Source organism: Brachyhypopomus gauderio, chromosome 1 (genome assembly GCF_052324685.1).
Source record: "Brachyhypopomus gauderio isolate BG-103 chromosome 1, BGAUD_0.2, whole genome shotgun sequence".
Classification (NCBI taxonomy): Eukaryota; Metazoa; Chordata; class Actinopteri; order Gymnotiformes; family Hypopomidae; genus Brachyhypopomus; species Brachyhypopomus gauderio.
This window is the reverse complement of record NC_135211.1, coordinates 11,540,176-11,567,384: the sequence shown is the minus strand read 5'-3', so window position 1 is coordinate 11,567,384 and position 27,209 is coordinate 11,540,176. Positions and strand designations below refer to the sequence as shown.

The window sequence follows — 27,209 nt, the reverse complement described above, 5'->3', positions numbered from 1 at the left end:
AATCCAAACAAAAAATATTTCACTACAGAAAACATATGTAAAGGGAAAGAAAAATGTTGCACGCAATTTGGTAATCGTTCTTAGTCCTGCAACCCATAAATAAAATATATCTCACTGTTCAAAGTACAGGAAGAGGTCATTCCTTGACAGTAGCCAATCCATGTAGCATAAATCACCCTGGAAAGAACTAAACAAGCCACCCCTATTGACGATCACTCCTAATGGTCACCCCTATCAGTCCTAATAATCACACCTTTTAGTGGTCACTCCTAATGGTCGCCCCTATTAATGGTCACTCCTAATAATCACACCTATTATTGGTCACTCCTAAAGGTCACTCCTATTAATGGTCACTCCTAACGGTCACCCCTATTAATGGTCACTCCTAATGGTCACCCCTATTAAGGGTTACGCGAAATATGTAGCTTGACTGGTACGCGCTTCCGCAGAACTCGGGCTGGGCCTCTATCTGCTCGCGATTCCCATTCAAACCTCTAGTGGGCATACGTGAGCACACCATCGATTACAACTTCAACCGAGTTGACGAGTTCATTATCATTAACTTCAAGAAACCGAACTCAAGAACGAGACTCTATAAGCCATTGTGTACCCGTAGTCAACGTTTACTGTCTTCTCTCGAGAATGAACTTCTCTTTCTGCAAATGGTAGGCGTTGTTTTACCATAACTGAATGCTCTAAAACCACTAAACCATCGTTCAGGAAAGATGCATTAGAAACGTGGAAGACCTGTTCAGAGAGGACGAGGGGACGAGCGACATAAGAAGTCAACTTCACACTCCCGTTAAAGCAGCAGTATAGTTTTGATGTATAATCCTAAGGTTAATACGTGTGAATAATTTTGAGTAGGCTATGCCCTTATATGTTACATGCTCCCTGCATACCTAAATACTCCTTTCAGTTTCTGTTCTGCCGAAAGCTATGTGTATACTTAATTTTGTGGCAAGACTACGCTCATTTCTGTGCCTTTATTTTTTCCGGCTGTATAATTGTTTCAGAGCGATGATTGTGCACTTTTGTTGTAGGAATAGTTCAAAAAGTGATTCATCGGACTTCGACATTAAATATGACTCCACATGGGAAGACGAAGATGATACGGAAATCTCTGAGATCAAGGCAGGTTTTACAGTGTCCTGTTTAATAACCTTCCACACTTTTCACACATTAGCTATTAGGGATACTAGTACCAATTTACATAAATGTCATACAGTAATTCTTTATGTGTCAAATTTTAAAAGTAGCGCTTGAGCAGATACTTCTCTGGTCCAAACTGAAAACCGAAAGTAACGCAACTAAGTTTTGTTTGTTTGTTTTTTTGTTTTGAAAAGTTCGGCCTAAACTCACGCAAATCAAACTAACACAAACAAAAAAATATAAAGATGTTTACTGAATTTTGCAAACAGCTTCTAAACATTCCTGGGAAAACTAAACGACTTCTGGTTGACTGGTAGCCGTATGTCTTGGCATTTGTGGGCCCGCTGTTAAAAGTCACTTGCCACTGTGTCAAAAATCTCAGATATCCATGCAATGGAACCACACAGCACGAAGAAACACATACGCTGCACAAGATATGCAAGATTTCAGGCACAGACTTAAGGTAAAGTACACCACCCTTCAGCTAGACCAATGTGTTTATGAACATCTTCCCCCAGTAATATGTCAATCACATACAAAACAAAAAAACCTTATTTTATGTGCGGTGCCCCTAATATTAGTTATTGCTATTGGATCCAAGCAGTTTTTTTTACAGTCTATGATAGTTTACAGTCTATTGTTATGAATAGACTGCTCAAAACAGGAAGCAGACTGCAGGGGCAGACTGCTCATAACCCTGTAGTTCACTGAATAAAAGTGATTTGACGTTACTCAGGTTAACTGTGTTCATTTATATGTTTTGAATATGGTTTTAAAATATCAACATACCAAACACTTACCAAAATTGCAAGCAATCTCTGATTCTGCCCTAAATGTTGTCGCATACGCATGAACCATAGTAAATAATATTTGCTGTGTAATACTTCACATAAGTTACAGATTTTGGAAACATTTCACTACTTTTCGTAGGCCACCACCAGGGACGATGGGAGTAGCCCAGATGAACAGTATCAGGTGAACAATTCATTACTGACACGCTGAAAAAAATATCACAAAGCCATGATACACAACACCTGTCTAAATCACTTTTTTATACTTCATTACATATTGCTCTTTTTTCAACAAATATTTCATGCCCTGTAAATTTCGGAATAACGGACGTCGTCATGATTGCAGACGGACGATGGGCCCAACGTGATGTTTTACAGAAATCAGATGCCTTCACAGCCTGATGGTACAGCTCACAGCTCTGATGGCACTGCTAGTAAACACAGTCCTCTTCAGGTGTAGTTTAAGCCTGGATTAACGCTCTCTTTAATACCTCTTCAGAGAAGTACATTGAGGAATATCATGACGAATGGTCTCATGATTACACAAACATGGAAAGAAACCATGTCTACATTCAATGGTAAATCTCTGTTACATTGCGGCAGTGAGTTTGAAAACTCAGTCAGGGGTTTTAACAACAAAGTACTAGCCATATGAGAATAATGGAGCAAGGTTCTGAATATTTTATTTTGTAAATATTTGATATTTTATTACAAAAAACAATAGACAACGATATCAAGAAGAATAATTCAAGTCTGTTCAAACAAACTTGTTTTTTTTGCAATTACAGTTTACATTTACATTACACAGTTCCATTCCCTTCATTTACTTCACAATTAAGTATGAGATCTTCTCATGGTGAACAATCTAAGAGTTTCCTGAAAATGTCAAGGCTGCAGGAGGCTTTCCAACAGCCAGACTCTTAATTTATGGATAATTAGTACCGCATTGATAAACAGTTACCACACTGTCAAATATCTTAAAATAAATTCACAGGTTGTTCCCAATTCAAGAGCAAGGGATGAACTCTTACGCATATCCACTCAGTCAAAAGGAAATCAAAGTAGGTACAAATGTATTTTTCAGAGAATTGACAGCAAAAATGTTTGTTTTTTGTTTATCATCAGAATGGTCTAAAAGTTGAGCAAGCTCTATCAAAAAGCTATTGTAGCAATTAAAAGTTATTATAGCAATTAACTGTATTATTATGGTAATAAATTGTTATTGTAATTCATTGTTATTATTGTTTCATTCCAACCAGTGTCTTAGATTTATTACATAAGACAGTATACAATAATGGCACGTTATTGGGTTCAGTGTCTTAGACCCCACTGATCCTTAAAGCTACTGCTTAACTGCTGTTTTTTGATTGGTTTGTTCCTTTGCAGATTTTCCATAAAGATGCAGAAATGAAACAAAGACTCCTGAAGTCTTATAAGCTCATGCTTAACTTCTACGGTATAAAACTGGTTGATGAGAAATCTGGAAAGGTGGAGCGTTCAGACAACTGGGAAACGCAGTCCAAGAACCTGAACAGGTGGGTGATCTTCCTCAAGGTTCCACTAATGTATTTCAGTTTACAATGGAGAATTTGAACAGTATGTCTTTAATGTGATGCAATCTTCACGCCATTATGTCCCCCTCGCCTAGCTCATGTCTTGCGGTTTTACATGAACAGTGTGCATCTGTTTGTCTTATTTTGGTCTTTAATTTTACAGAAACACACACAACAACCTTCGCATTACCCGCATTCTGAAGTGTCTGGGTATTCTGGGGTTTCAGCACTACCAGGCCCCACTGGTCCAGTTCTTCCTCGAGGAGAGCCTGGTGAACAGGACGCTTCCCAGAGTGAAGATCAGTGCTCTGGACTATTTCATGTTTGCTGTTCTGAACAAGTTAGAACGAAAGAAACTGATCAAATTTGCATTCATGAAATTTGAGCCAAAAGAAGAGTTTGTGTGGTGTCCTAAGAGGATTCAAAGAAAATTTCTTCATCAGAAGACAGACCATGAAGTACCAGGGAACAGCGAGTCAACCCCCAGAATCAACTCCCAGAACCAAACCCCACAATCAAACCCTACAATCAAAGCCCACAATCAAAGCCCACAATCAAACCCCACTATCAAATCCCAGAATCAAATCCCGGTATCAGTTTCTGGAATCAACTCTGAAATTGCAAAGACATCATGTCCAGAGTCTGAGACCCAACCAGTGCATGAGGCATCGGGGAATGTTTCATCTTCTCGAGGTTCAGAGGAACAAGCTGATGATGAACTCCAAAGTGTGACGATCAAACACCCTGAAAATGTAGCTAGTGCAATTCCAAGTGAAGAGAAGTTATCAGCTCAGGCCGAGTGTGATCTTCCAACACCACATGCAAAGGGAGATTCAAGGTGTAAAACAGCCGAAACCCAGACAAGTGGCAGTGAAGTCACAGAAGTGGATGTGCCTGTCCTACAACCGACCACAGCAGAACAATCCACAGAGAATAAAAACAAAGATCTTAGCGGAGAAGACAGTGACATGTCTGGCAAAGGTATGTGTAATGATCAGCCAACCAGTGAGAAGGTAGAAGTTACTGCTGAAAATTCATCCAAATGTAATTCAGATAGTAATGGAGGAAACAACGACCAAGTCAACGAGCAGCCTGAACCGAATCCCCCCGTAGGTTATCAAATGGCCAGAAGAGAAGCCCAAAAGAGTGGAGCGGACAAAGAAGGTGGTTCAGTGTCTGTGCCTATAGATTGTAATCGGCCTACAACCGCCGAAGACGGCAGTACTCAATCCAACATCACCGATGACAGACGTGTCCCTGCTAGTGGTTATAGGCTGTCACATGACAATAACACATATTCTGACCAGACATCTGTGGAGTGTGAAAAAGAGCATGATGTCCCAGATGAACTTAAAGAGGCACAGAAGACACAGCACAGCAAAAGCGATGAGGTCACAGACAGTGGAGCAGAAAGTCCAGAAGACATTCTTACAACAGCAAACTAACACTGAGACAGGAAGCTCCAGGGGAATGGAGAGACACAGGAAATGAGCAAAGAAATTTAAATCACTGATATATATATTTTTGGGGGGGGGGGCTTGTTTGGTGTTAAGTGTGTTAATTATACACCAATTACAGCAGTAAAATACAAGGAATGAATCTCAGATGGCTCATGTGACAGTAGTATTGGTCATGGATTTTTATTTAAATCTAATACAACCTATTTATAGTTTGTTAGCTATACTTTTAAGACTATATTAATCTTTCTTGTTGGATGATTTTACAGAATGGCATTGTTTTATGTTTGGTATATGGGTTTATATTTGATTTCAAACCAGTGTTGTAAACCTTTTGAATATGCCTGTAACTCTTCTATGCCGTGGTAACTGTCCGTGTCTGTCAGCGTCAGGAGGTGATAATGTACTCCAGGTTGGAGCCTCCCATGACCTCCCATGACCCCACCACAACCCCATCTGTCCTCCATGTCTTCTCTCCTTCCGTCTCTTCTGTATAGTTGGACTCACTGCCTGATGTTACACTAACAACCTTCTTTCTGGCTTTTAAAAATGACCTGAAGTTCCTCAACGCACACAAATAAACAATGAGAATAAACTGAGAATTGAAGGATCAGTTCAGTTTCATGACTCTTCATTGCCAAATTTGTAACGCCAATCTGCAAATACCTGTTTTTTTCTTTTTGCTATAAACACATTTGCTTCTTGCAGCATACAGCTCTACTGAATTAGATTTGCAAATCTGACTACATTTTAAAATAAAATAAACTTGAAGTGTATGTTGGCCATAAAGTGCTGCCTTAGACTTTGCAGGTCTTAAGGCTTCGCTCATGTTGCCAGCCCCACACTATTTCTCAACTCAGTCCTTATTACTCACCACACAATCCACATTTTCACTCCACCCCAGCTTCCAGGGAGCCTGAATCTAGCCATTAAGAACACAAAGCACCTGGTCCAAGCATACTGGGAGCCAGGTTAGAACGAAAACATGGACCGTCTGATGGGTTCTGTGGACCGACTTGAAAAACACTGCTTTGGCTTTTCATCACGTTAGATTAGAGCAAAAATGTGGACTTGTCCAACAGGCCCCAAAGGACTGTGTAGAGAAACATCATAAATTACAAAGACAAAACAAAAAGTTATGGAATTAAAGTAATCTGAAATGAGTATACGCATACATAAATTAAGCACTTTCATTTTTATAAGTCTTGTTGTATTTAGATATCCTCAATGACTGAGCAAAGATACTTGTAATATTCATATTATAATTTGATTGACTAGATAGAAAACATTGAGGCAGACTGAGTGCTGCTGGTCATAAAGGAGTAGTCTGAACGCCACATGCAAGACGCTTGAAGGACTGGAAGCTGTTTTTCTTTCCACCACAAGATGGAGATAGAGGACAAATCCCATCACAAATCGTTGGTCACAAGTGGTCGTATACTTCCAAACTACACATTCATACCTTTTAACTTTGTAATATTTCAATCGTCTCAAGCTAATAAAATCTCTCAAAATAAATCAGAGAAACAGACATCATACAAAGAGGGATTTAATAGACATTTAAACAAATCGTGCCAGGCCACAGGGGCAGCTGATCACCTGACAACAGCCTGCAGATACATCCATTCTATGCTGAACAAACGTCACCATACAAAGACCTTATAGAGAAAGGCATGAATCCCTCTTACATTTTAACCTATATGGCTTCACTTCTCTACTTAGAAAAAACGCAGTTAAAAACATACCTGTATATACACAAATACATATTTACACTCCGATTTCTTTGTTTATTAAACAGTGATATTTAATGTATTCCTAAAATATCTTAACAGGAGGGGAGAACATTGTAGGCAACATAGTATGACATTGCCCCTATAAAGATACTTAACTGAAATTCTCAAGATCAGAGTCCTTGAATGTAATAAAAAAAAAGCATAAAATATGCAGTGAGCAGAGGCAATGGTACAAAAAAGGACTTCAGATTACACATGTAGAATACTTTCAAATCCATGCACACCCATTTTGGGACCAAAAAAAAATCCTGGTATCAAAAGCCGTCAAACATCCTTGAATATGAAAGACATCAAGGCAAGCATTAAGAAAGTTAGGACGTGATCTCAGTATCAGTAGACTTCTCACTGTCTTTTGAAGACTCCGTCCTTTCTTTTTTTTCCTCCTTCCTGTCTTTGCTCCTGCTCCTTTCCCTCCTCTCTCTGTCCTTCTCCCTCTCTCTGTCTCGGTCTCTATCTCTGTCCCGATCTCGTCTATCTCGGTCTTTCCCACGGTCTCGTTCACGGCTTCTCGAACGCTCTCGCCTTTTGTCTCTACTGTCTCGATCGCGGTCACGGTCTCGCTCCCTTTCTCGGTTCTTTGCCCTGTCTCGGTCATGGTCTTTCCTGTCCGAATCCCTCTCCCTTCCACGGTCTCTCTCTCTCTCTCGATCTCGGTCTCTCCTCTTGTCAACATCTACATCTCCTCGATGACGGTCAGTGTCTCTACCTCTGCTACGGTCCCTCTCCCTGCTACGGTCTCTCTCTCTCTCCCTCTCCCTGCTGCGATCCCGATCTCTGTCTCGGTCCTTGTCCCTACTACGGTCTCTCTCCCTGTCTCTATCCCTGCTGCGATCTCTCTCACGGTCTCGATCTCTGCCCCGATCCCAGTCACGGTCTCTGTTCCAGGCCCATGGACGGCCTCCATGTGGCACTTCCCGATCTCTGTCTCTTCTTCTGTCCTCTGACAAATCTCGTTGCCTTTCTTCAGACAGCCTCGAGGGGCCATCTCGATCACGTGGGCCACTATCAAACCTACTTGACCGCTCGTGAGGTTCTGATCCATCTCTAGTGGAGCTACTGCGTCTTCTCATTTCAGGGGAGTGTCTCCTCCAGTGTTCATCGCGGTGCGGCTCTGGGCTGTGGCCACCTATGCGGCCAGGTATCGGAATGGGACCTTCAGGAGGTGTAGGCAACAGAGGCCCACGTACAGGCCTTATGTCACTCGGATGCTCATCAAAGTGGTAGCGCGCAGACTGCCCGCCTGCATCACCATCAGAGTAGTGTCCTGGCAGTGGACCTCTTGGCCCTCCGAACTGTTGTGGTGCTGCTCCCCTGTGCCTTTCAAAATCTTGAGAGGCCCCTCCCCTAGGTTCCTCAAAGGATCCTCTGTGCTGAGGAGATCCACGGAACTGGTTTGGAGGAGGAAACCTGTGCCCTGATATTTCCCCGGTGGAACCTCTTCGCCCATCAAAGTGGTTTGGTGGAGCGCCCCTGAAAGCAGGTCCATGTGAGGGCCCCTGATTCTCCCTGTATGCGTGAGAGGCTGTCTGGGACTGGGACGGTTCCATCCCTTGCTGGTAAGAACTTCCAAGCTCATTATCATACTGATCACCAGGCCCTCTGGGTATGTTGGGTGGTGGTCCATGCTCTCCAATGCTGTGAGCGGGAGGTGGGCCTCTGGGACCAGGGAAGTGAGATGGTGGTGGTGCTCTGCTTTCAAAGTGTCCAGGAGGGGGAGCTGTAAAAGGTGGAGGTGGGCCTCTGGGCCCAGTGAAGCTGAAAGGTAGTGGAGGCCCATTAAATCGCTGTCCATCAAAAGTTGGGGGTGGTGGGCCAGAAAGAGGAGGACCGGGAAGCGGACCTCGTGGTCCTATGTGCTGTGGTGGCATATTATTATTGAACAATTGAGGTGGAGGTACTCTTTGACCCATCGGTGGGATTGGAGGAGGTGGTCCTCTAGGTGTAATAATTGGTGGTGGTGGTGGACCTCTTGAGGCATCGAACTGTGGACTGTTTGCCCACTGATTCTGATAAGGTGGATATGGACCAGGTGGCGGATACTGAGACAGATCATTTTCTCTGTGAGGGGGAGGTGGCCCTTGCATTGGAGGAGGCATCTGCATTGGGGGGGGACCTGACATTGGAGGAGGAATATGCATGGGTGGTGGACCGGCCATTGGTGGTGGACCAAGCATAGGTGGAGGTCCAACTGGAGGTGGAAAAGACATTGGAGGTGGAATATCTGGTGGGCTACGATACTCAGCTTGAGAATTTGATGCAGGCATGTGTGAAATATGGGAGCTATGTGAATCCATGTAGGAGGAACTCACTTGAGTGACATCTTGTGACATTCCAATAGACGATAAAGGCGTGCTGATAGTTGATATGTTGTAATATGTGGTTGGAGTTGATTCTGCAGACTCTTCAACAGACGATACGGGCTCAGATTTTAAAATGCTTGCAGAATTAGGCCAAATCTCTTCAAAACTTTTGCTTTCTATTTCAATCGGAGCATCCTTCTCTTTGGGCTTTGCTTTAGGTTCTGTATCCATATAGTTTTCTACCAATTCAGGGTCTATTGTCTCCCCTAAAAGTGGAATGGAAACTTCTGTTCTTTCTGTGTCTAGAAAAGGTACCTCATCACTTTTTGCTTTCTCGACTGGCTTCAATGTCTCTGGTTGAGAAAAAGCAGGAAGCAATGGTTGAGTGTCCACGCTGGCATCACTTTGCGTCGGTGGCATATCTGCAGCTGTAGTGGAATCTGCTAGTGTGTCCACAGTTGAAGACTGTTGCACAGGAATATCTGTGACTTTAGTTTGCTGAGTCGTTAATGTGTCTAGAATCGTAGCAAGCTCAAGTGGTGGTTTGTCCATTATTGTAGTAGTAATAGCGGCAGTAGCAGTAGTAGTGGCAGTAGTGCTAACAGATACAGATACAGCAGGTGACTCTTCCTTCTCTGCAGAGTCAGTGGTTACCCTCCGACCGACAGATGCCTGTCTTGGGTCCCTGCTCTGTCTTGGATCCCTCCTCTGATTAATAACTGGGGTAGCTGAACTTTTCACAACCAACTCCTCCACCTTTTTACCAAGCTGAAGTAACTGAGTGTTGGCTAGGATAGATTTACTGGGCTGAGAAGTTAAAGCATCGGGTAGCGGCGGGTGCTGGGGCTCCTCCTGCTCCTCTAGTTGTTTCTTAGAACTCGGGTCGACCTTAACCTCCTCAAAAATGGAGTCATCTTCAGGGTCATAGGCAACATCATCCACCACAGTAGTCATGACGACATCTGCTTGTTTCATTGATGCAGGTACCATGGGCTCACTGGGTTTTTCTGTACTGTAGGCAACACTGGGATCGTACTCTTCCTCTGGGTCATAAGGTCTATCATCCTCTTCTTCATCTACTTTTTTGCTTTTTGTAATGCCAAACTGCTGAACTATTGGATCCAACAGAGGAACAGAAACATCTGCTGAGCTCTGGTCTGAAGGTGATTGAGAAGCTTCAGAATCTTGTTTCTTTTTACCAAACAGGGTCTTCAGTATGGTTTGAAGAGGCGTGGCAGAGGGGCCAAGTACTGCTGGGGTAGTAGCTGATGGGGAATTGCTGTCTATGCTGGTGGAGATACCAGGAGCCTTGACAGAGGACAAGATAGAAAGCACAGATGATGTTGCAAGTGGGCCTAATGAAGATTCTGAACTGCTGATGGGAGGAGGAGTTCCTGGAGGAGTTGTGCTCATCGACTCTAAACTGGTTCGCATTGCTTTCTCAGTTTTACTAACAGTGATTGGTTTTGGGAGTCCGGTCTCCTCATCTCGTTGGGTTTTGGACCGTTTCTCCTCACCCTCTAAAGGGGCTCCAGCACGTTTCTTGTCTTTCTGACAAATCAGCAGCCCAAGGAGGAGATTGGGACGAGCTGGCTCCAGTCCTGCCAAGAAAGCAAAAAATATATAAATATGGCAATAAATGATAAACCACCACAGTACACACACGGCATCATTCTATGCAAGCCTGAGAGTTCAGCAAGTGAAATGAAAATGAAACGAGAGTTTGTTCCAATTAATGTATTATCTGGTCACATGACCAAGTAGTAAAATTGATAATTATATGAATTCATATTTTGTATCATTCATTTTGGGATGCTATTCAAACAACGCATCATGTTGGCGATACTCCTTTAATAATATCTGGTCATGTACTACCAGCATTACCATGAAGACTCATTTGATGGAGCAACAAAAGAATGACCTGTACGATTCTGCACAAATGATGAGCATCACCAAACCAGACTCTCTTCCAGTTCCTCCACTAACACTGCCTTTTTACAAAACAGCATGTAACATTGAAGATTTGATAACATTGTGCTGTCTACACTATATTGATCAGGAAAGGCACAACTGCAGGATTAATAGCCAAACAACTCAGGACCCGGTGTGTGATCACCAGATTACTCCAACATGCCCTTCCATTCTTCTTCACAACAGTCCAGAGGACGACTTACCAGTTACCATGACCTTATCACCAAAGCATAGTCATCACCAAAGCAGCGCAGAGCACCAGGAATTTAAAGTTCTGTTTATCCAAGTTATTCAAGACTCTTTTCCCTGGTCTCTGAACACTGGACTGTGGCTTCATGGAAGCATTTTACAGTTGGAATTGTATAGTTTCTGGTTCATCATTAAATCACTATTACAATGGCAAGAAGCTAAGAAATAAAGCTGAGACACACCTAGGGCCGCACCAAATTTGGATGCACAGTGTGTTTTATTAGAAACACAAATTACATGATACAAATTACAAACACGAAACAACACAACCCAAGAGAAAATGTGCAAATGAATAACTGTGTACATCTGAGAACAAATGCAAAGTACTTAAAAAAACAAATCAAAGCACTTTTCATGGAACAAACCCTCATTTCACACAAGTCACTAATATAAGGAATCACACCCATACTTACCTGAAGTTGAAGGCAGTAATTTCTGTATTATATGAGCAATACACAAGATGTAACTAGGCAAATACACACTGAAATGTGTATTTCCAAAATCATATTAAAATCTCCTTGTGTGATCTTACCTGGCCCATCAAAGGGTAAGAGTTTAACAGGAAGTGGGTCCTTAGAGCTCAGTGGGATGAGGTAGAGGTCTTTGATACGTTTGTTGCTATTGGCTACCACGCCAAACCTCTTGCGACTGCTGAAATAAGAAAACAGGGACACGTAGGCGACTTCCTCCTCTTCGGTCGCTGGGTGGAACCGAATAAGACACAACTCCTAGAAACACAAAAGATGAAACACACAAGACCTTAGTCCACACTGTCTACACCATTCAATGTACACAACAAATATCTGAGAAAAGTCACTGCTTTGGTTTCTCATACTTTCGACAGCGAAGTCTTTAATTTGCCCACGTAGTCCCAGACTGTGTGGGGTGATATTCTACCCCCAATGTGAATAGTATCCGGCAAGTCCTGCAAAAGAAGAACAAACAGAGGCCATGGCATTTACTTGAACATAAACCCAGTACATGTAACCTGCACACACCACAAACGTACTCAATGATCATACAACAGCAGCCAATGGGAAGACAAGAACTAACCTCTTTGAGATGCTCAAAGGACCCTGAGACCAGATAAGCCTTTGTGACAAACTTGGCAACAGTGTGCATGTTGACAAATCCCTTCCACATCATTTCCTGTCCTGACAGGAACAGTGCCGTCTCTCCTTCAGGTGTGGGGTCAGCCATGCTGCACGCACACACACACACACAGACATTTGGCAATGATGCACATGAGCTAGTATCTTACCTTACAAGCTAACAAATGGATGAGATGTGCCTGTGATGACATCCATGTCAGCTCTTTGACTTCTAATACCATTTCATGTCATTTTACTCCCATACAAATGTATTTCTGCAAAGCGGCACTCAGCCATCATAGCATGTGCTTCCTTCTGGTGTATGTATCTGAATCTTTCACAGAGGTCAGGTGGATTTGTTGCTTGCTAATTTATTTACTATCAGAAAATATGAACTTTTTAAAACAATACATTTGCAGCTTAAAACAGATTTTAACGTGTACAAACTACTAAAGGTGCTGCTGAAGCAAACAGACAAAACAAAGCAGTTTAAAGTGCATTACAGAGCAGGAAAAGGCTTGTCTGCAGACATTGTACCTGGACGTGGTAGCCCCGTAGTGTCGTGAGTCTGGTTTTTGCGTCACAGCTCTGGGAAGAGACACCGGAGCTGGAGGGGGCATGGGCAAGGACCCCTTTGTCTCCGTTGCGGGGGTCTCTGCAGCTACGGGGGCAGTGGCGGGCATGCAGACGGTTGCAACAGTGGGCACGGCGACATCTGGACCCGTCTGCAAAAAGGTCGCGGAGGAGCCGTGTCTTGCGGTGCGCGGGTCCCGTCGGGTTATCGTGACAGAGGAGACGGCGGGGATGGCTGCGGGGGCCTGAGTGACGGGGGGCACGCTGCTGGGATCTTCCCTCACACTCTGTGGGTAAGGCACAGGGGCCTCAGCATAAGAGGCAGAAGCCACATCGGCTCCAGGCGCCTTCGAGGGCCGCTGGTCCACTCTGGTCTTTTCAGAAAACTCCTGCTTTTTCGGAACGGTCACTTTCGGCTTTTTGGATGGTGGTTCGTCTTCGGCCGACCTCTGACCTAAAATGTAGCGGGAGGCGTCAGCAGAGAACAGAATACCACAACTGCAGTGTGACTGCGATATCATTTACAGGCAAGCAATACCTGTGCAGATCTTGCAGTTCAGGTCAAACAGGTGAGCCCTGTGCTCTGCCGTGGTGTCTTTTAGCATGCTGCCCAAGATGTCCTGCACGGCGCCGCTCTTTCCCGCGGAGCCAGAGCCCTGCGATGATGCAGGAGGGCGGGGCTCATGGTGATCCTAGAAGACACGCAGTAACACTAACGCTCAGTAACAAAGTATCACTAATTTGGCCAGCTTGCACTGAAATAAGTGTTGGAGGACAAATATTTAAGAATAAAATACTCTACTGTAAAAGACTTTCAAAAGTGTAAAGAAAAAAAAAGTATAATACTGCATAAAATAAACCTATAAATGACACAAGTCAACATGCATTTGTAGAAAACAGCAGATGCAAGTATTTTATAAAGGCTCAGGTTGAGAAACAGACCATGAAGAGATGCATTTTAGCAAGACAGTAGTATCTTCAGTGTCTCCTTTAAACCTCTTCCGTAGATTTTAAAATCTCAACAGCAGTGCTTTTAGTAAATGCTTTTAGACAACCCATGTGAAAGGACAAGTGACAGAAAAGGGCAAAAGACAAAGAGGTGAACGACAGAAGCCACCACTTACTGGTGCAGAAGCCAAGCAGGCAGATTAGGAAGTAGCAAGAATACATACATCTCCATCAGACATGGAAGGAGCTTCTTCCATGTCCACGTCAGGGAGAGGGCCCTCCTGCTTGGATCCTGATTTGGGCTGCCCGGGCTGGGATCTTCCACTAGCATCCACACCCTTAGAAAATGATTAATGTCATAAGTTACCATTAAGCAACAACACTGTGTCTACTTTTACACTACTGATGAACTTCCATCAATTCTAAACAAGTGGCTTTGCACTACCTGATAACATAGGGCATTACCTCTGAAGTATCTGCCTTCCTCCAATCAGAAATCTCCTTAGAGAGCAACTCTTCAGGACTGAGTCTCACCAGTCGAAATGGACTGACCTCTCCACCAATCACACGATAGAACAGGCCCTGCTCACATACACATCAGGTGAAACAAAATGCACAATTAACAGATATCCTCTGAAAGATACAAAGAGCTCAAAACATAACTAAAGAGATTAGTTCGTTTAACCTTCACACATACCTTGTTCTTGGGGTCTTTCAGGTTGAACATGAGGGACCTGTATTTGTTCTTGTATTTGCTGTCAGTGTTCATACAGAGGTTGAACATCTCCTTCTCGATGCTTACAGCAAGCTTGCTAACTTCACTCTCTGACATGGAGAGATCGTCACTGTCGCTCACCCTAAGACACAACACCTAAGCATTAGTAATGAAAATTAACAGCCATGTTAAAAACAAGATTTCATGCAGCAATCCCTGCTTTTAACTTTGGAAACCCAGTTTTGAATGTTCTAGCCCCACTACACCATCGCAAGCCGACTGACAAACACACACACACACACACACACACACACACACACACACACACACACATTTCACAGCTTATCGTTACCGATCAGTTACTTAATGAAAACACAAGTAATGTGTTCTTCACCTTTTGTAGAGGATGTCGGTGAGCGAGCGGCGAATATTAGATCTCATCTGGTTGTTGGGAGGTGGCTGTGGAGGAGGAGCAGGGCCTTGGGGAGGGGGTTTGGGGCCAGTGGGCTGGGGCTGGGACGTAGACGGTGCAGTCAGGGACGCAGTTCGGGCCGTGGGAGAGGGGCCGGGCGCTACCGCCTCCTTCGCCCCAGCCTGTGGCTGCTTTTTGGGGATGGTGAACGTGCTCTTACTCACACTCAAAGCCCCCGTGGCGTGGAGCCGAGATCCAGGAGGGCCGGAGGAGGAGAAGACGGGAATGGGGGGAGGGGGTGGACCTGGTTTCTTGGACTTAAGTGTTTTGCTCTGGGGCGGGGGTGGTTTTTTGGAGTCTTTGGCATTGGCGAGAGCCACTTTGCCCTTGGATGAGGGGGTCGGAAGAGACTTGGAAGCCTTGAAAGCCAGAGCCTTCTTGCCCCCTTTGGGAGACGTTGCTGCAGTGGCTGAGGGCTTCTTCTCAGGAGATGGTTCCTTCTTCTCCGGTTCAGTTTGGTCCTTTTGTTCATCTTCCTTTTCTTTCTCCTTCTCTTTCTGAATGGCTGATAAAGACAAAAGCAGAGATAAATATGGAAAGTATTAGAGAACCTTAAACACCAACAGAAAAACACAGAAAAAAACTTCCAGACCAGATTTGGTGCCAACACAATAGGTTTTAGAATGAATGTTTTAGGGTTTTTGTGAATCATTGTGCCTTGCCTTGATTGTATTCACTTTCTAATCATTCAGAGAAAGAACGAGGGTCACATGTTAGAACAGCAAGTGAACAAAATAAATGAAAAAATATATAGGGGGAAAATTCTTTATTTTGGGGAGCAAAGTGGCACACAAAAACCTTAATGAGAAAAACCATCACAAATGTGAACATTTCAGGAATTGTTTTGATAACTGGACCACTAAACCTGATTGTTGGAATCAGAGTATTCAACACAGCAAACTACTATAAAATAATCTGATGTACTTTCAATGAACATCAGGTACTGGTAAGAAATCAGCAAGAGGTTTCATTACCTTCGAGGTGTGAAGATGTTCCATAATATAAAATTGTCAGTGACATACAGCAAGAAAAAAGTACCCCTTTAATAAAACATCTACAATTTCTGCTTAAAAGCCTAATGTGATTGTCTTGTAGACTGAACACAGGCCAACCTCAACATACTAAAATCCACCAGGCACAATAGGAGAGATCCATCACAACCTGGAATAACATTCGTTAATATTCAGTGTATAAATTACTTTCTCCTCATAAACTTGCAGCTTCATGCTAAAATTAATAAATAACTATGAAGATGCCCATAAATTACATTAAATCATCAATAATCACAAGAAAGTGTTACTGTGGTACACAAGGTCACAAGTACACGAGTCTCAACCCAGAAGAGCTGCCTTCCTAGAAAACATGCCTGCATATACCCAAGAAACCATTACCATAGGTTAAACACCACACAACCAGTTTTGCTAGTACTCTCCCATTAGCAGTAAAAAGCAGTAAATGCCTGTTGATCCATTGCAATCTTGCTGTGAAGTGGTACCATAGACAGGATAAGTGTCATCTTATGAGTTCATGATTGTTAAAATGACTTGCTCAAACAATATCATCTTTGATGTACAAAATGAACTTGGGCACATCAGCATTATGCCCTGTCATCATAATAGAAATGTGCCAGAATAAGCCAATTAAAATAATTTAATTCAGGTTTATTATAAACCAGAATTGTGTTTATTCTCAACAAAGCTTCTTTCATTGGACACAAGTACTCATCACAAATGCATGTCATTTAGATCTTAGCAGTGAGCACACAAAGTTCCCATCCTTATTCAACACTACAGCAGCACTGGGCACAACTTTCCATTTAATACCTCAGAAAAAATGATCACTTATTTAACCAAAGGTGCACTTCACTTATAAACAATTCTGCCAGCTTTACTTACAGCCAGCACTAAGATTTATTTTTCTAATTGTGAAGCAAAACTAAGACTGTGAAACTAAATGTGAAACCGCCAATAAGCTGTATGTGGTCATGTGCACAGCGCAGAGTTTTCTGTGTCTTGCAGTACTAAGGACGCTGGATTAAGCTTCTGGGTGCTGCCTGGCAGAGTGACGGTCTCCAACGCAGGTGAAGTCCTCGCCGCTCCACGCTTCCCAAGCAGGGCTTCAGAACTTTTCTCTGGACCTCCACAATGCACCTTCCCTCTTTGGTCAGCAAGCAAATGTGGTTCTGTCTGCAATCATCGGTGGTGATCGGCTGCTCATAGGCAGAAGCCTTAAGAGACAGAGGGCGTGATAGCGGACGCACTGCACAAGACTCCTCTCAAAATTGAAGCACGCGGCATCAGAGTAATATCTGTAATATCACTTTATTTTGAAGTCACTTTTCTCCAAAATGAATTTCATAAATGCAGGGCATGCAAGTCATAGGAATATGATATGCAAAACTGTCCGTTAGTTGTGGTGTTAAGAGTAAGAACGAAAAAAGGAAAAAAAAATGCAGCACTCACAGAAAATGTCCGTGCCAGACACCATGTGATCAGATGCTGCTCTATTCTTAGAGGGGGCGGGGCAGGAGGAAAAAGACTCGGAGACCTACCTGTTCAGGTGAGTGGTCAGCACTCCGGTTCTTATGATGATACTATTCCCAGATCAGAGCAGAAGATAATGTTGATAACGTCAACGTTCACGCTCACACAACACAACTTCTTACTCACACTATACAGACCCCGGGCACAAAGTGGAATACACATCATGGCAAGGCACTTCACTCCAGACCTCGTTTCAGGTACTTAAATCTAAGAGGCATCTTTAAACCTCTCAGGGTGGTTTTCTCAGCACAGATTCAGCCTAGGTGTGGACTACTTCACACATGGTGTCCACCACTGAAAACTCCAGTGTATGCCTGGGGCTTCACCAGTGCCCAGAAATTCCGCCCTGCACTTGTACATTCAATAGCCTATAAATGATTTATTTCTCCATGGTGATGAGGCAGACATTCCACATTCTGACACACCAATACTTACCGTTTCAGTTATACACATACTCACCTGTTAACTTCCACACACATTAATTAAACATGTTCTGCTGTGCTCAATAGTGAAATATGGTACAATCTGTCAACCTGCTATTAAATTAGTACGATATGCAACTGAATTACCAATTTATAAATACCCAGCACAACATGCCTGTATCTTGCAGGACCAAACTTTCCATATCGTCCCAGCAATTTCTTTATGGTGGTATCTGATCTGTTTACAGTGTTAAGAGCCTGCTGGTCTTTCAGAGTTAAGGCCTTGCGACCTCATAGACACAACACAATCACATTGCTCATCAGTTCTACACCTCAAGGCAAGACAGATCGGTAAAGGGTGGAAAACCTTCAGGAGATACATACACGCTTTGTTTAACACAGATGGTGATATGGGTGTAGTCTTTTCTGGCGTTACTGCAATGTAATTATGGTCGCTGGACCAAGACGACATGGCTGGGGGTGGCGGATGCTCCTCGGCTAGTTTATCTTCCTCATCCTCTTCGTCTTCGCGGTTCTCAGAGTCCGATGACGACTCTTCTGCTCTGCTGGGGGACTCCGTGGACTTTCGGCTGCTTCTCCGCTCTGGGCCCGGGGTCTTCTGAAGAGACAAACATTCAAGTGTTACAACCAAACCGAATCCACGTTCTTAAAGCACTTTCTTTGGGGTGGGTGTGGGGCTTAGAATTAGACCAAGTCACAGACTATACCCACTCCCATTTGCCACATAGGCACAGCTAACTGTGTATCCATGAATAGCCCGTTAAGAGTCTTACTGCAGGAGAGGGCTATCTGAAGAGATGCAAAATGTGAATTATCTTCAAATGCTTTTGTTGGTGTCCGTTTTATTAAAAAGTATTAGGTTTGATCAAATATAATTGTAGTACCAAGTAGCTGATTTAATTAGCTAGTTATGCCAGTTGTATGATTCTATTATATTACTAATCATTTGATTCTACATATTCCTTCATCAAATGTTTGTTTTTAAGTGCAGATGCAATATTAAATATCACTTCTAAAACTGTATGTCGTTTCACATTCAGATGCAGCATTAAAAGTCTCACTACTGTGCTGCTGTTTTTTGAAGCAGCGTGTCCCATTTATTCTAACCTCAGGGAGAAGCTACACATCGGGTTGCCAAATGTGTGCAAGCATGGCCACATGATCTGGCCCTAATTTCCAGATTAACGCACAATGGCCTTCCCAAAAGCGGTCAACAGCGGCCCCGGCATTGTATACCTTGAGCGCAGATTTGCCAGTGGTCTTTGGCTGCACTTTGGCCTTTGCCTTCTCCTTGGGTTTGGTCTCCTTGCTGTCGGTAGTGATGGTCTTCATGGCGGCTGCCGCATGTCGGAGGATGCAGTCGTTGCCGCAGTAGACAGAGTCGGGCAGGGCGTCCCTCTCGCAGCCGGGGCCGATGCACTTGGGGAGGGACGAGCCCTCTGCCGCAGCCACTGCCTGCTAAAAACTCACGCTGGTCAGACCCAAAAAGCTTGGCAGGTTTTAAAAGGCCCAACTAGGAGTCAGTGCAATTTGCTTTCAGCTGCGTTTAGCGTTACAACCACCACCTGTGAATATCTCACCACCTTCACGACACTAAACACTTCCCAACAACCTGCTCCGTTAGGCTGTCCTAGATTAGACTCGACCCTGGTGCGGCTACACTTGTTTTAAAAGCACCATTACTGAGCACATTGCAAAGGTCAGGACACAGCATTTAGTTTGCCAGTTTCAAAAATCTGTGCTGGTGCTACCAAGAAAGCATACATCTGAACAGATAGTCATGATTTCTCAATAGCTTTGCATTCAGTGTATGGAAGCTCTGTTTCATTTTATGGAAAGGGAAACCGTGATTTCATAACCTCTTCAGGGCTCATGTGATGTTTCTACAGAAAAGAAGTTTTAAATCCTTCTGCGCCCATTTTTCAAACAACCATGATAACAGTCAGCAGAGATGTAATTAAAGTAATACAATTAGATCAGTTCAAACTGAATTGATAGCCAACTTTTTGTAATATGTAAAGACTTTAAGCCAAAACAATTTCTGTGCTTTTATAGACAGTCACTCTTATGTGCATGATTACAAATAAATTTGAGATTCTTTTAATATTCCCGGTCTTAGATTTTCAATGCATGTAAATATCAAGCATTTCAGAATGCCTCAAGAAAAACAAAACCCCCCAGACAGGCCCGGGACAACAGAACTAAACACTGGCTAGCAAAGTGTCCAGGGCCTGCTGATCACTCTCAGTGAGAGTGGACTGTACACTGTAGTGTTCTAATTCTAAAGTTTGGAGCACAATATCTTTTCACTTTTTTAAGTAAACATTTCTTTTAGAACATTAAGAGCCAAACACCAGAGATGTTCATTTCTAAAACTTGAGTAATTATATTTCACTGTCATCGGTTTACCTAAAACAGCATGGCAGTAATACACCAATTATCACAGGTTGATTTTATGGTGCCGCTATTTCCATTATAATTAAGCAAAAACTACTTACGTTTTGACATTTTGCTATTAAATAGCTAATGTACTGGACCACTGCAGGGACAGTGCACACATCATTCACAGAAGAGGCAGATGGACACTTGAAATTCATGGGTACAGTACAAAAACCTACCGGCTGGAAAATCTTTATTTTCTTTTTGCCGCTTGGGTTAGTGGCCTTCTCTATCCTCCCCTTGATGCCCAGCTCCTCCCCCGCCTTCTCGTCCGCAGCAGGAGCCGGCGCGGCTGGAATCGCAGGCGTGCCGGCTTGGCCGGCTGTGGTTGGTCCGGTCTCCATCTTGCGGGATGCGGGCCGCTTGCCGTTCTCGGCCCCGACCGCGGGGGCGGAGGGCTTGGCGCTCTGCGCCTTCTTGCCGGTGCAGTTGGGACAGACGTAGTCCTCGCCATTGCGTTCCATAAGGCGCCCGCGCACCTCCGTGATGCCAACGCAGTCGCCGTGGAACCACTCCTCACAGCGATCGCAGCAGATCATGAACCTGAGGGGAGGGGGGCAGGTGGAGGGAGGCGGCACAGTCCCTTCACAACCAGCGTCTGAGAGGCACTTCGTTCAGTAAACCCACAGCATGTACAGCTGTGTAAGCGCAAGTGTTAATGTAGGCGTCGTGCTCAGCTCCCATCACAGAAAATGTGAAGGATACGCTGAGACAAAAAGTTAGCTTTATACAGCAGTATGACCTCAGAACAGGGTTTAGGTCGTGCTCCAAGAGCCACGACACTAAGTTCTACTACTACTACTTCTAAAAGTTCTGCACGTGAATTAGCTGCGTCAACACAGGCAGCCCTGGTTTTTACTACTGTAAAATATCTATAAAGAAAAAAGTCATTTAAGTTGCAAGCCACTTACCGTTTGTTGTGTTTCTGTCTGCAGATGCAGTACAGAGCATTAGGGTCGTAGCCATCGTTGTCGGACTCGCTGGAAGACGACGAGGAAGACGACGAAGATGATGACTCATCCTCCTCCTCCTCCTCCTCTTTTCCCTTGCGTGACTTGTGGGCTGCTTTAGGTTTGGGGTCCTTCTTCCCAAGGGCGGTATCTTTTCCAGCTGCTTTAGCTGGGCTTTTGGATCGCCGTTTGTTTGCAGGTTCCTCCAAAGCCTTCTCTTGGCTCTGCTTCTCACTTTTCTCCACATCCTCCTCCTCCTCCTCCTCCTCCTCCTCCTCCTCTTCATCATCATCATCATCATCTTCTCGCTTTACAACTTCTTGTTCTTGTACTGGTTCTCCAACGTGTTCCTTCGCTTCACCATCTGCTGCGGCGACCTTTGCCGCCACGTCTTCTCCACTCTCCTTCACGTTCTCTCCGATGGTTTCTTCCTCGTTGTCGGAGCTGCAGCCATCCTCGCTCACCGACCCGACGGCGCCCCCTTTGGGTCTGGCAGGCGCCCTTCTCCGGCCCCTTCCCCTAGTCTTCCTTGACGGGGATGCAGCTTTACTCTCCACCATTCTTGTCTCCGTGTTTCCGTCGAAGCTGGCCTCCGAGGCCGTCTCGGCGTCCGTCAGGGCCTGGGAGGGAAGCTCGCCGCCCTCCAGCTGGACGGGGGCGCTCTTCCTCCCTGTACCTCTTCCTCGCTTCACCGTTACGAGGAACTCTTCGAGCTTGTCGGTACGTTTGGCCTGACGGCCACTGCGCCGCACGGGTGTCCCGCGACCCTCAGGACTTTCCGACGCCTCTCCGGGCATGTCCCTCTTCGCAATGGTGGTCCGACGGAAGCCCCAGGTCTTCTTGAACTCGCCCAAGGTCTTGGCAGGTTTCTCTGGGTCTTCCGTTTGGTCTTCTACTGCGTCTTCATGGACTGTGTCGCCTTGGTCTTTGCCATCTTTTTCTTCTTCTGGAACTGCTGTGTTGGAAATAGATTGAGATTTTGATTAGTAACAAGACAGAATGTACAGGTCATGATAATACAATAAATGTGAAATTAAATCTGATTTGGAAAGGACCAAAGGGAAAAATCTGCACAACACTGAGGAAAACCTAAAGCACCCAAGCAAACAGAAATCATTTAATAAATACGAACGATCCAAGATCATTTGATTCACTGCACCAAATTTAAAGAATGGAATTTCAGAACCGAGATGTAAGATTGATTCAATATCCAGTTTGTTTAGATCCAAGGTCAAGATCTAAGTCCATTCAGAACTTAGGTGAAACTCCACCAAGAAGCCATGCCATAGATCAGAGGGCCAGGGCTAGGGTACCTTGTGAGCTGGTCTCCATAGGAGCCTGGCTTGACTCAGGCTCTGGGGCTTGAGTTAGCTCAGGACTCACTGTCTCCTCCATAGCAGATGGAGTCACTCACTACTTTTCAAACAGTTCTACAGTTAAGAGAGAAGCACAGCACATACAATGTATAGTTGAGCTCTTTAATCCCTCTCAAAAAAAATTATTTAGAAGTATTTTACCGCCTTGGTAAAGGTGACATAGTTCATGATAGGAAAAATTTGAGAAATTTATTTACCTATTAAATTTCATAACCCAGAAATGTTTGTGAATATAGCCAACAACTAAATAACATGCTTTAAACATATTTTGCTGAAGAAGAAGAAAAAATTGTGATTTGGCCATTTAAATATATAGTGTGCGCTCTGAAAATACATTTTGCCATGCTATGTGCAGGGTTTGACAGCACTCTAAACATTAAACTCTCTCCACCGGGTGTGTTTACCACTTTTCCTTTTTGCTTAACACTTCATCTAGAGCTCACACCCCCAACACAAGAGCACATTAAAAATAAACTCTTATTAGATTAGATTTAACTTTATCATTATGCCAAGAACAATTACCCAACCTGGCTTTCAAATATTCTACACTACGTATGACTTGTAAGAAGCTCACAAAAAATTGTTTCATATTTACATTTACGGCATTTGGCAGACGCTCTTATCCAGAGCGACTTACTTTTTTTTTTTTATCTTTTTTTTTTTATACAAGTGAGCAATTGAGGGTTAAGGGCCTTGCTCAGGGGCACCTCAGTCATGGCCTCAGGTCTGGGAATCGAACCCACGACCCTCCGGTCACAAGACCAGTTCCCTAACTGCCAGGCCACAACTGCCCATATGCCTCATATGATCTTGCTATTTTATTCATGTGCTGCTTGTATTTGTTTTCAGCCTGCAGATATAAGGGGAGAAGACCCATATGTTCTAGCATGAGGAGGAGGAGAGGGAGATCAAAAACGTGATTTTATTTTAACGTATGTATTTTTAAACACTAACTCTTGACAGCTTATAACAAGTCTGTGGAATTACTGTTGCACTGCATTTCAGAATTTGTATAAATGTTATTCAGCTAATAAGATTAGGTTAGAGAGATCATTTCAGAATCTGTCAAGCTGACCGGTATCTGGTAATATAGACACCTAAGCATAACAAGCATTATTTTTTTATCAAGTTCAAGTTTGTTTAAAGTTGGAAATACGTCCAATACTGCTTCCATATTAGACATTTCTACTGTCCTTTTCCTTTAAAGTCTGAAGAAAATGTGCTCCATGCGTCTGGTGCATATAAGGTGATCCTTACCAATTTCTAGGAAGTGTTCAGCTTTCTTTCATGTGAATAAACACATGCATTCATTACGTCTAAAGCATGTTGAGTTATTGCAAGTTCACTTGAAATGCACCAAGAGAATTCTAATACATAAATAAGTAAAGGTCCACAGTAGAAGGGCGAGGGAGGGCTCAACAAACCCAAACCAAATGTAGCCCTTCATCAGACTGCACTCCAAAGAATCCAACCCTGTGTGAATTCACAATACAGTTCCATAGGCAGATAAAGCCAACTCAGGGGCCCGAGAACAAGTACTCAACGTCGTTCACTCTGATCAGAAACGAGGCAGCTCCTGTAACACAAATGGAGGACTGTACCTATTTGAGTGCCTTTCAGGTTCTGAAGAACTGAAAACTTTGCACAATCACAGCGGCTCTTGATCCATGCACATCACAATGAATGCCTGCAAGAGAAAGAGAGAGAAAGAGAGAGGGAGAAAGAAATCAAACTTAATCAGGCTACAGAAAAACAGTTGCAGGACAGATTGTCTCCACAAGACCAGTTTGTGTTTAAATGTCAATCACACTGGAGTTGGGAATTGTCAACCAAAGTGCTATATTTATCCTGTACAACAATAAACAGTCTGTTTTGAGTAAAGTTAATAAACATCTCTAGTAAGCCAGGCTTCATGAAGAGCTTAGTGTGCCCTCTATAAAAACCCCAGATCTAATGCTCAGATGCTTGTGAAGATGTCATAATATATATTTTTTTAATCTGTGCGCTACCCCAAAGGAATCAAATTCCATTACAATATATTTACTACTGAATAAAAGGTAAGATCATCTGTATCATGACAAACAGGAATCTTGTGTGTTTATACTTCAAAAATGCAGTTACAACCATCCATCTTCGTTTTCAGACAAGATATTATATATTGGCATTGCATGAATGAAGAAAAAAATAACCTGGTTCAAATATTTTGAAGGGCATACAACTACACTTGATGTCGATGTAAACTCAATAATTCCCATTGACAACCCAACATTTTAAAAAGAAGTTATGAGAGCCTAGAGAATAGGGAATTCAGGGAGGAGTACAGCAGATTTTTTTGCACTGTGTACAAAATGACAGGTGCACCTCACAAAGGTTTTAAATTGAATAAAGCAAACCTCGTCATGACGTTATGAGTATCTAATCAAGTACACGAAATCAAAATGTGCCCTGCGTGTTTTGATGCACGATAAATCGCAACAAATCTCTACACAACAAATCAAAATCGCGACAGAACATGGCCAAATCTAAGAAAACACATTAGGGGACGACCCAATTACGCAGGCGTAAATAGCTCAGATAAAACATTAAAATCCTAAATCTGGTTACCATCGGTACTGTTCAGATTAATGCTACCGAATTAAATTCATACCGTTATTTGAAACGTGGATATTTCGCTTGAGACCGCTATTCCCACGACTTGAAAACGACGGTGTTCTCGCACACAGCAAACGCAGGTATTTATATGCAAGCACAACCGTGGATCAAGATACTTTAAATAATATATTGCACGTGGTTATGCAAACCTCACGTAACACCCCCTATGCTACCAAAACAAGAATAAAATAAAGATGCAACTTGCAAAACGATCGTGCAACAAAATTGAACCAAGCTACCATTTGATGGCAGTGCGCAGGCTAATTCTGGAGGTACTAGGTTACAAAACTATGTTCAAAAACACAGTATTTGGAGCACTTTAAATACAAGGTACTAACGGTTAGTCATAAACATGACTTAAATGAACGTGGAGGTAGATTAATAAAACTAATCCAGCTTCCATCCACAGCAGCTTGTGAAATAATACCACGTGAATCAATTTTACATATCTAGCTAACCGGGACGGCTAAGAAAAGACTACAGCTAGCTAGGCAATCATTTTATCATATATATCCATATATATCATATCCATAAGAAAAGCATACCAAATGTGAAACATTTTAACAGTTGATGTGCGGTTCAGCCAGCCATACCCCTCGACAGTTAGCAAACGAATGGTGGTCGTTGTACTGTGCGCCATGATGCTGCCGTTGGATGGGGAACATTAGCTACAAGTTTGTCAACTTAAAACACGAATAACTGATGGAAACACGGTCGTCGCCGATATAAGGGATAGAATATCTAAAAATGATAAATTAAGCAGCTATGCTGGTTTAAACAGAGGACAGCGAGACACGCAGCGACGTCGCGCACAAACCCCAGCCTTGTACGCTAGCTAACTCGGCTAGCCATGGGTGCTAAAACAAACATTTGACGCCTCGTAACTTACCAAACCCTCGCCGACCTCGTCGCAAACGACAAGCGAGTCGCGGTTGCACGTTACGAGCCAACCGTGAAACACCAGCCGCGCAATAATGTGTCGTTACACTTCACACACGACGCGGCTGTCGTTCAAACGCCATGCTAGGCGCGTTAGCCGCTTAGCCGAGTCACCATAGTGACGAAACCGAGGCCCGCGGCCCGTTAAACCTGCCACTTCCATTAACACAAGAATATAACATATAGCGGACACGACCACAACACCTGAAACGTTAGAATCAGTGGATATGGGGTAAAAACATATTTAAACCAGAACTATTCGTCCCGTAGAAATAGGCGTGTTTTGTCCGTGCTGATAACATGGTGGCCTTCAACCGTGGCGCCATTACTGGCGGCTCAACTGGACGCGCGTACTCGAACAACTCGACAACTACACAAGATGTCGGCGTTGGCCTGGCGGAGTCGTTTAAAAGAACTGCCCAAACACACACAAATAAATCACACATTTAGCTGCGGACAAACTATATTAGCAGTACTCACGTATGAATGTGGTGTGTGTGTGTGGCTGTCTTCGCAACGCGGTCTCACCGCAGCACTGCATCCTCCATTTTCTCTCCTCGCCGAGGATGGGAGCGGGTCGAGGGCTGCGCTGTTAACAGAGGGCGAACACGAGCCTGTGACATTGAGGGCGTCGCCACAGCGCCACGCCAGGACAGGGGAGAAAACGTGCTCGCAGCTACACTAACCCACGAGTGCTGTGGGTACTAGTGGGGCCATCCGTCTGCACAGGTGTCCCGTAGCTGATGCTAAGCAGGAGAACGATCAGATACAGCTTACCATCTGTACTTGTGAACGGTGAGGA

General features: G+C 43.7%; 2 protein-coding genes across 13 annotated transcripts; one reads left to right on the top strand and one right to left on the bottom strand.

Annotated features, from left to right (window-relative positions):
* The first annotated feature begins 506 nt into the window (after window positions 1-506).
* Window positions 507-5,566, top strand: LOC143506522 (uncharacterized). 2 transcript variants are annotated; one of them, XM_076996361.1, is made up of 9 exons: window positions 507-665; window positions 1,044-1,134; window positions 1,535-1,615; window positions 2,083-2,127; window positions 2,290-2,347; window positions 2,443-2,521; window positions 2,938-3,004; window positions 3,330-3,478; window positions 3,660-5,566. In XM_076996361.1, the coding sequence occupies exons 1-9, from the start codon at window positions 643-645 to the stop codon at window positions 4,939-4,941; spliced, it is 1,875 nt and encodes a 624-aa protein (XP_076852476.1). In that variant the 5' UTR covers window positions 507-642; the 3' UTR covers window positions 4,942-5,566. The 2 variants fall into 2 exon arrangements, with proteins under 2 accessions (XP_076852476.1, XP_076852489.1); XM_076996374.1 differs by lacking the exons at window positions 2,290-2,347; window positions 2,443-2,521 and having other exon boundaries at window positions 514-665.
* Window positions 5,567-6,486: 920 nt separating this feature from the next.
* On the bottom strand, window positions 6,487-27,195 carry dido1 (death inducer-obliterator 1). Of its 11 annotated transcripts, none has more exons than XM_076996081.1 (17): window positions 26,888-27,195; window positions 24,418-24,503; window positions 22,754-22,870; window positions 21,402-22,395; window positions 20,670-21,033; window positions 19,288-19,509; window positions 18,415-18,646; window positions 14,988-15,570; window positions 14,576-14,735; window positions 14,344-14,460; window positions 14,103-14,216; window positions 13,469-13,622; window positions 12,895-13,384; window positions 12,320-12,467; window positions 12,102-12,191; window positions 11,799-11,994; window positions 6,487-10,647 (listed from the first exon to the last, which is right to left on the bottom strand). In XM_076996081.1, the coding sequence occupies exons 3-17, from the start codon at window positions 22,833-22,835 to the stop codon at window positions 7,058-7,060; spliced, it is 7,536 nt and encodes a 2,511-aa protein (XP_076852196.1). In that variant the 5' UTR covers window positions 22,836-22,870; window positions 24,418-24,503; window positions 26,888-27,195; the 3' UTR covers window positions 6,487-7,057. The 11 variants fall into 11 exon arrangements, with proteins under 11 accessions (XP_076852196.1, XP_076852175.1, XP_076852078.1 ...); XM_076996060.1 differs by having other exon boundaries at window positions 18,415-18,649; window positions 21,402-22,392; window positions 26,888-27,194; XM_076995963.1 differs by having other exon boundaries at window positions 18,415-18,649; window positions 26,888-27,193.
* Between the last annotated feature and the right edge of the window lie 14 nt (window positions 27,196-27,209).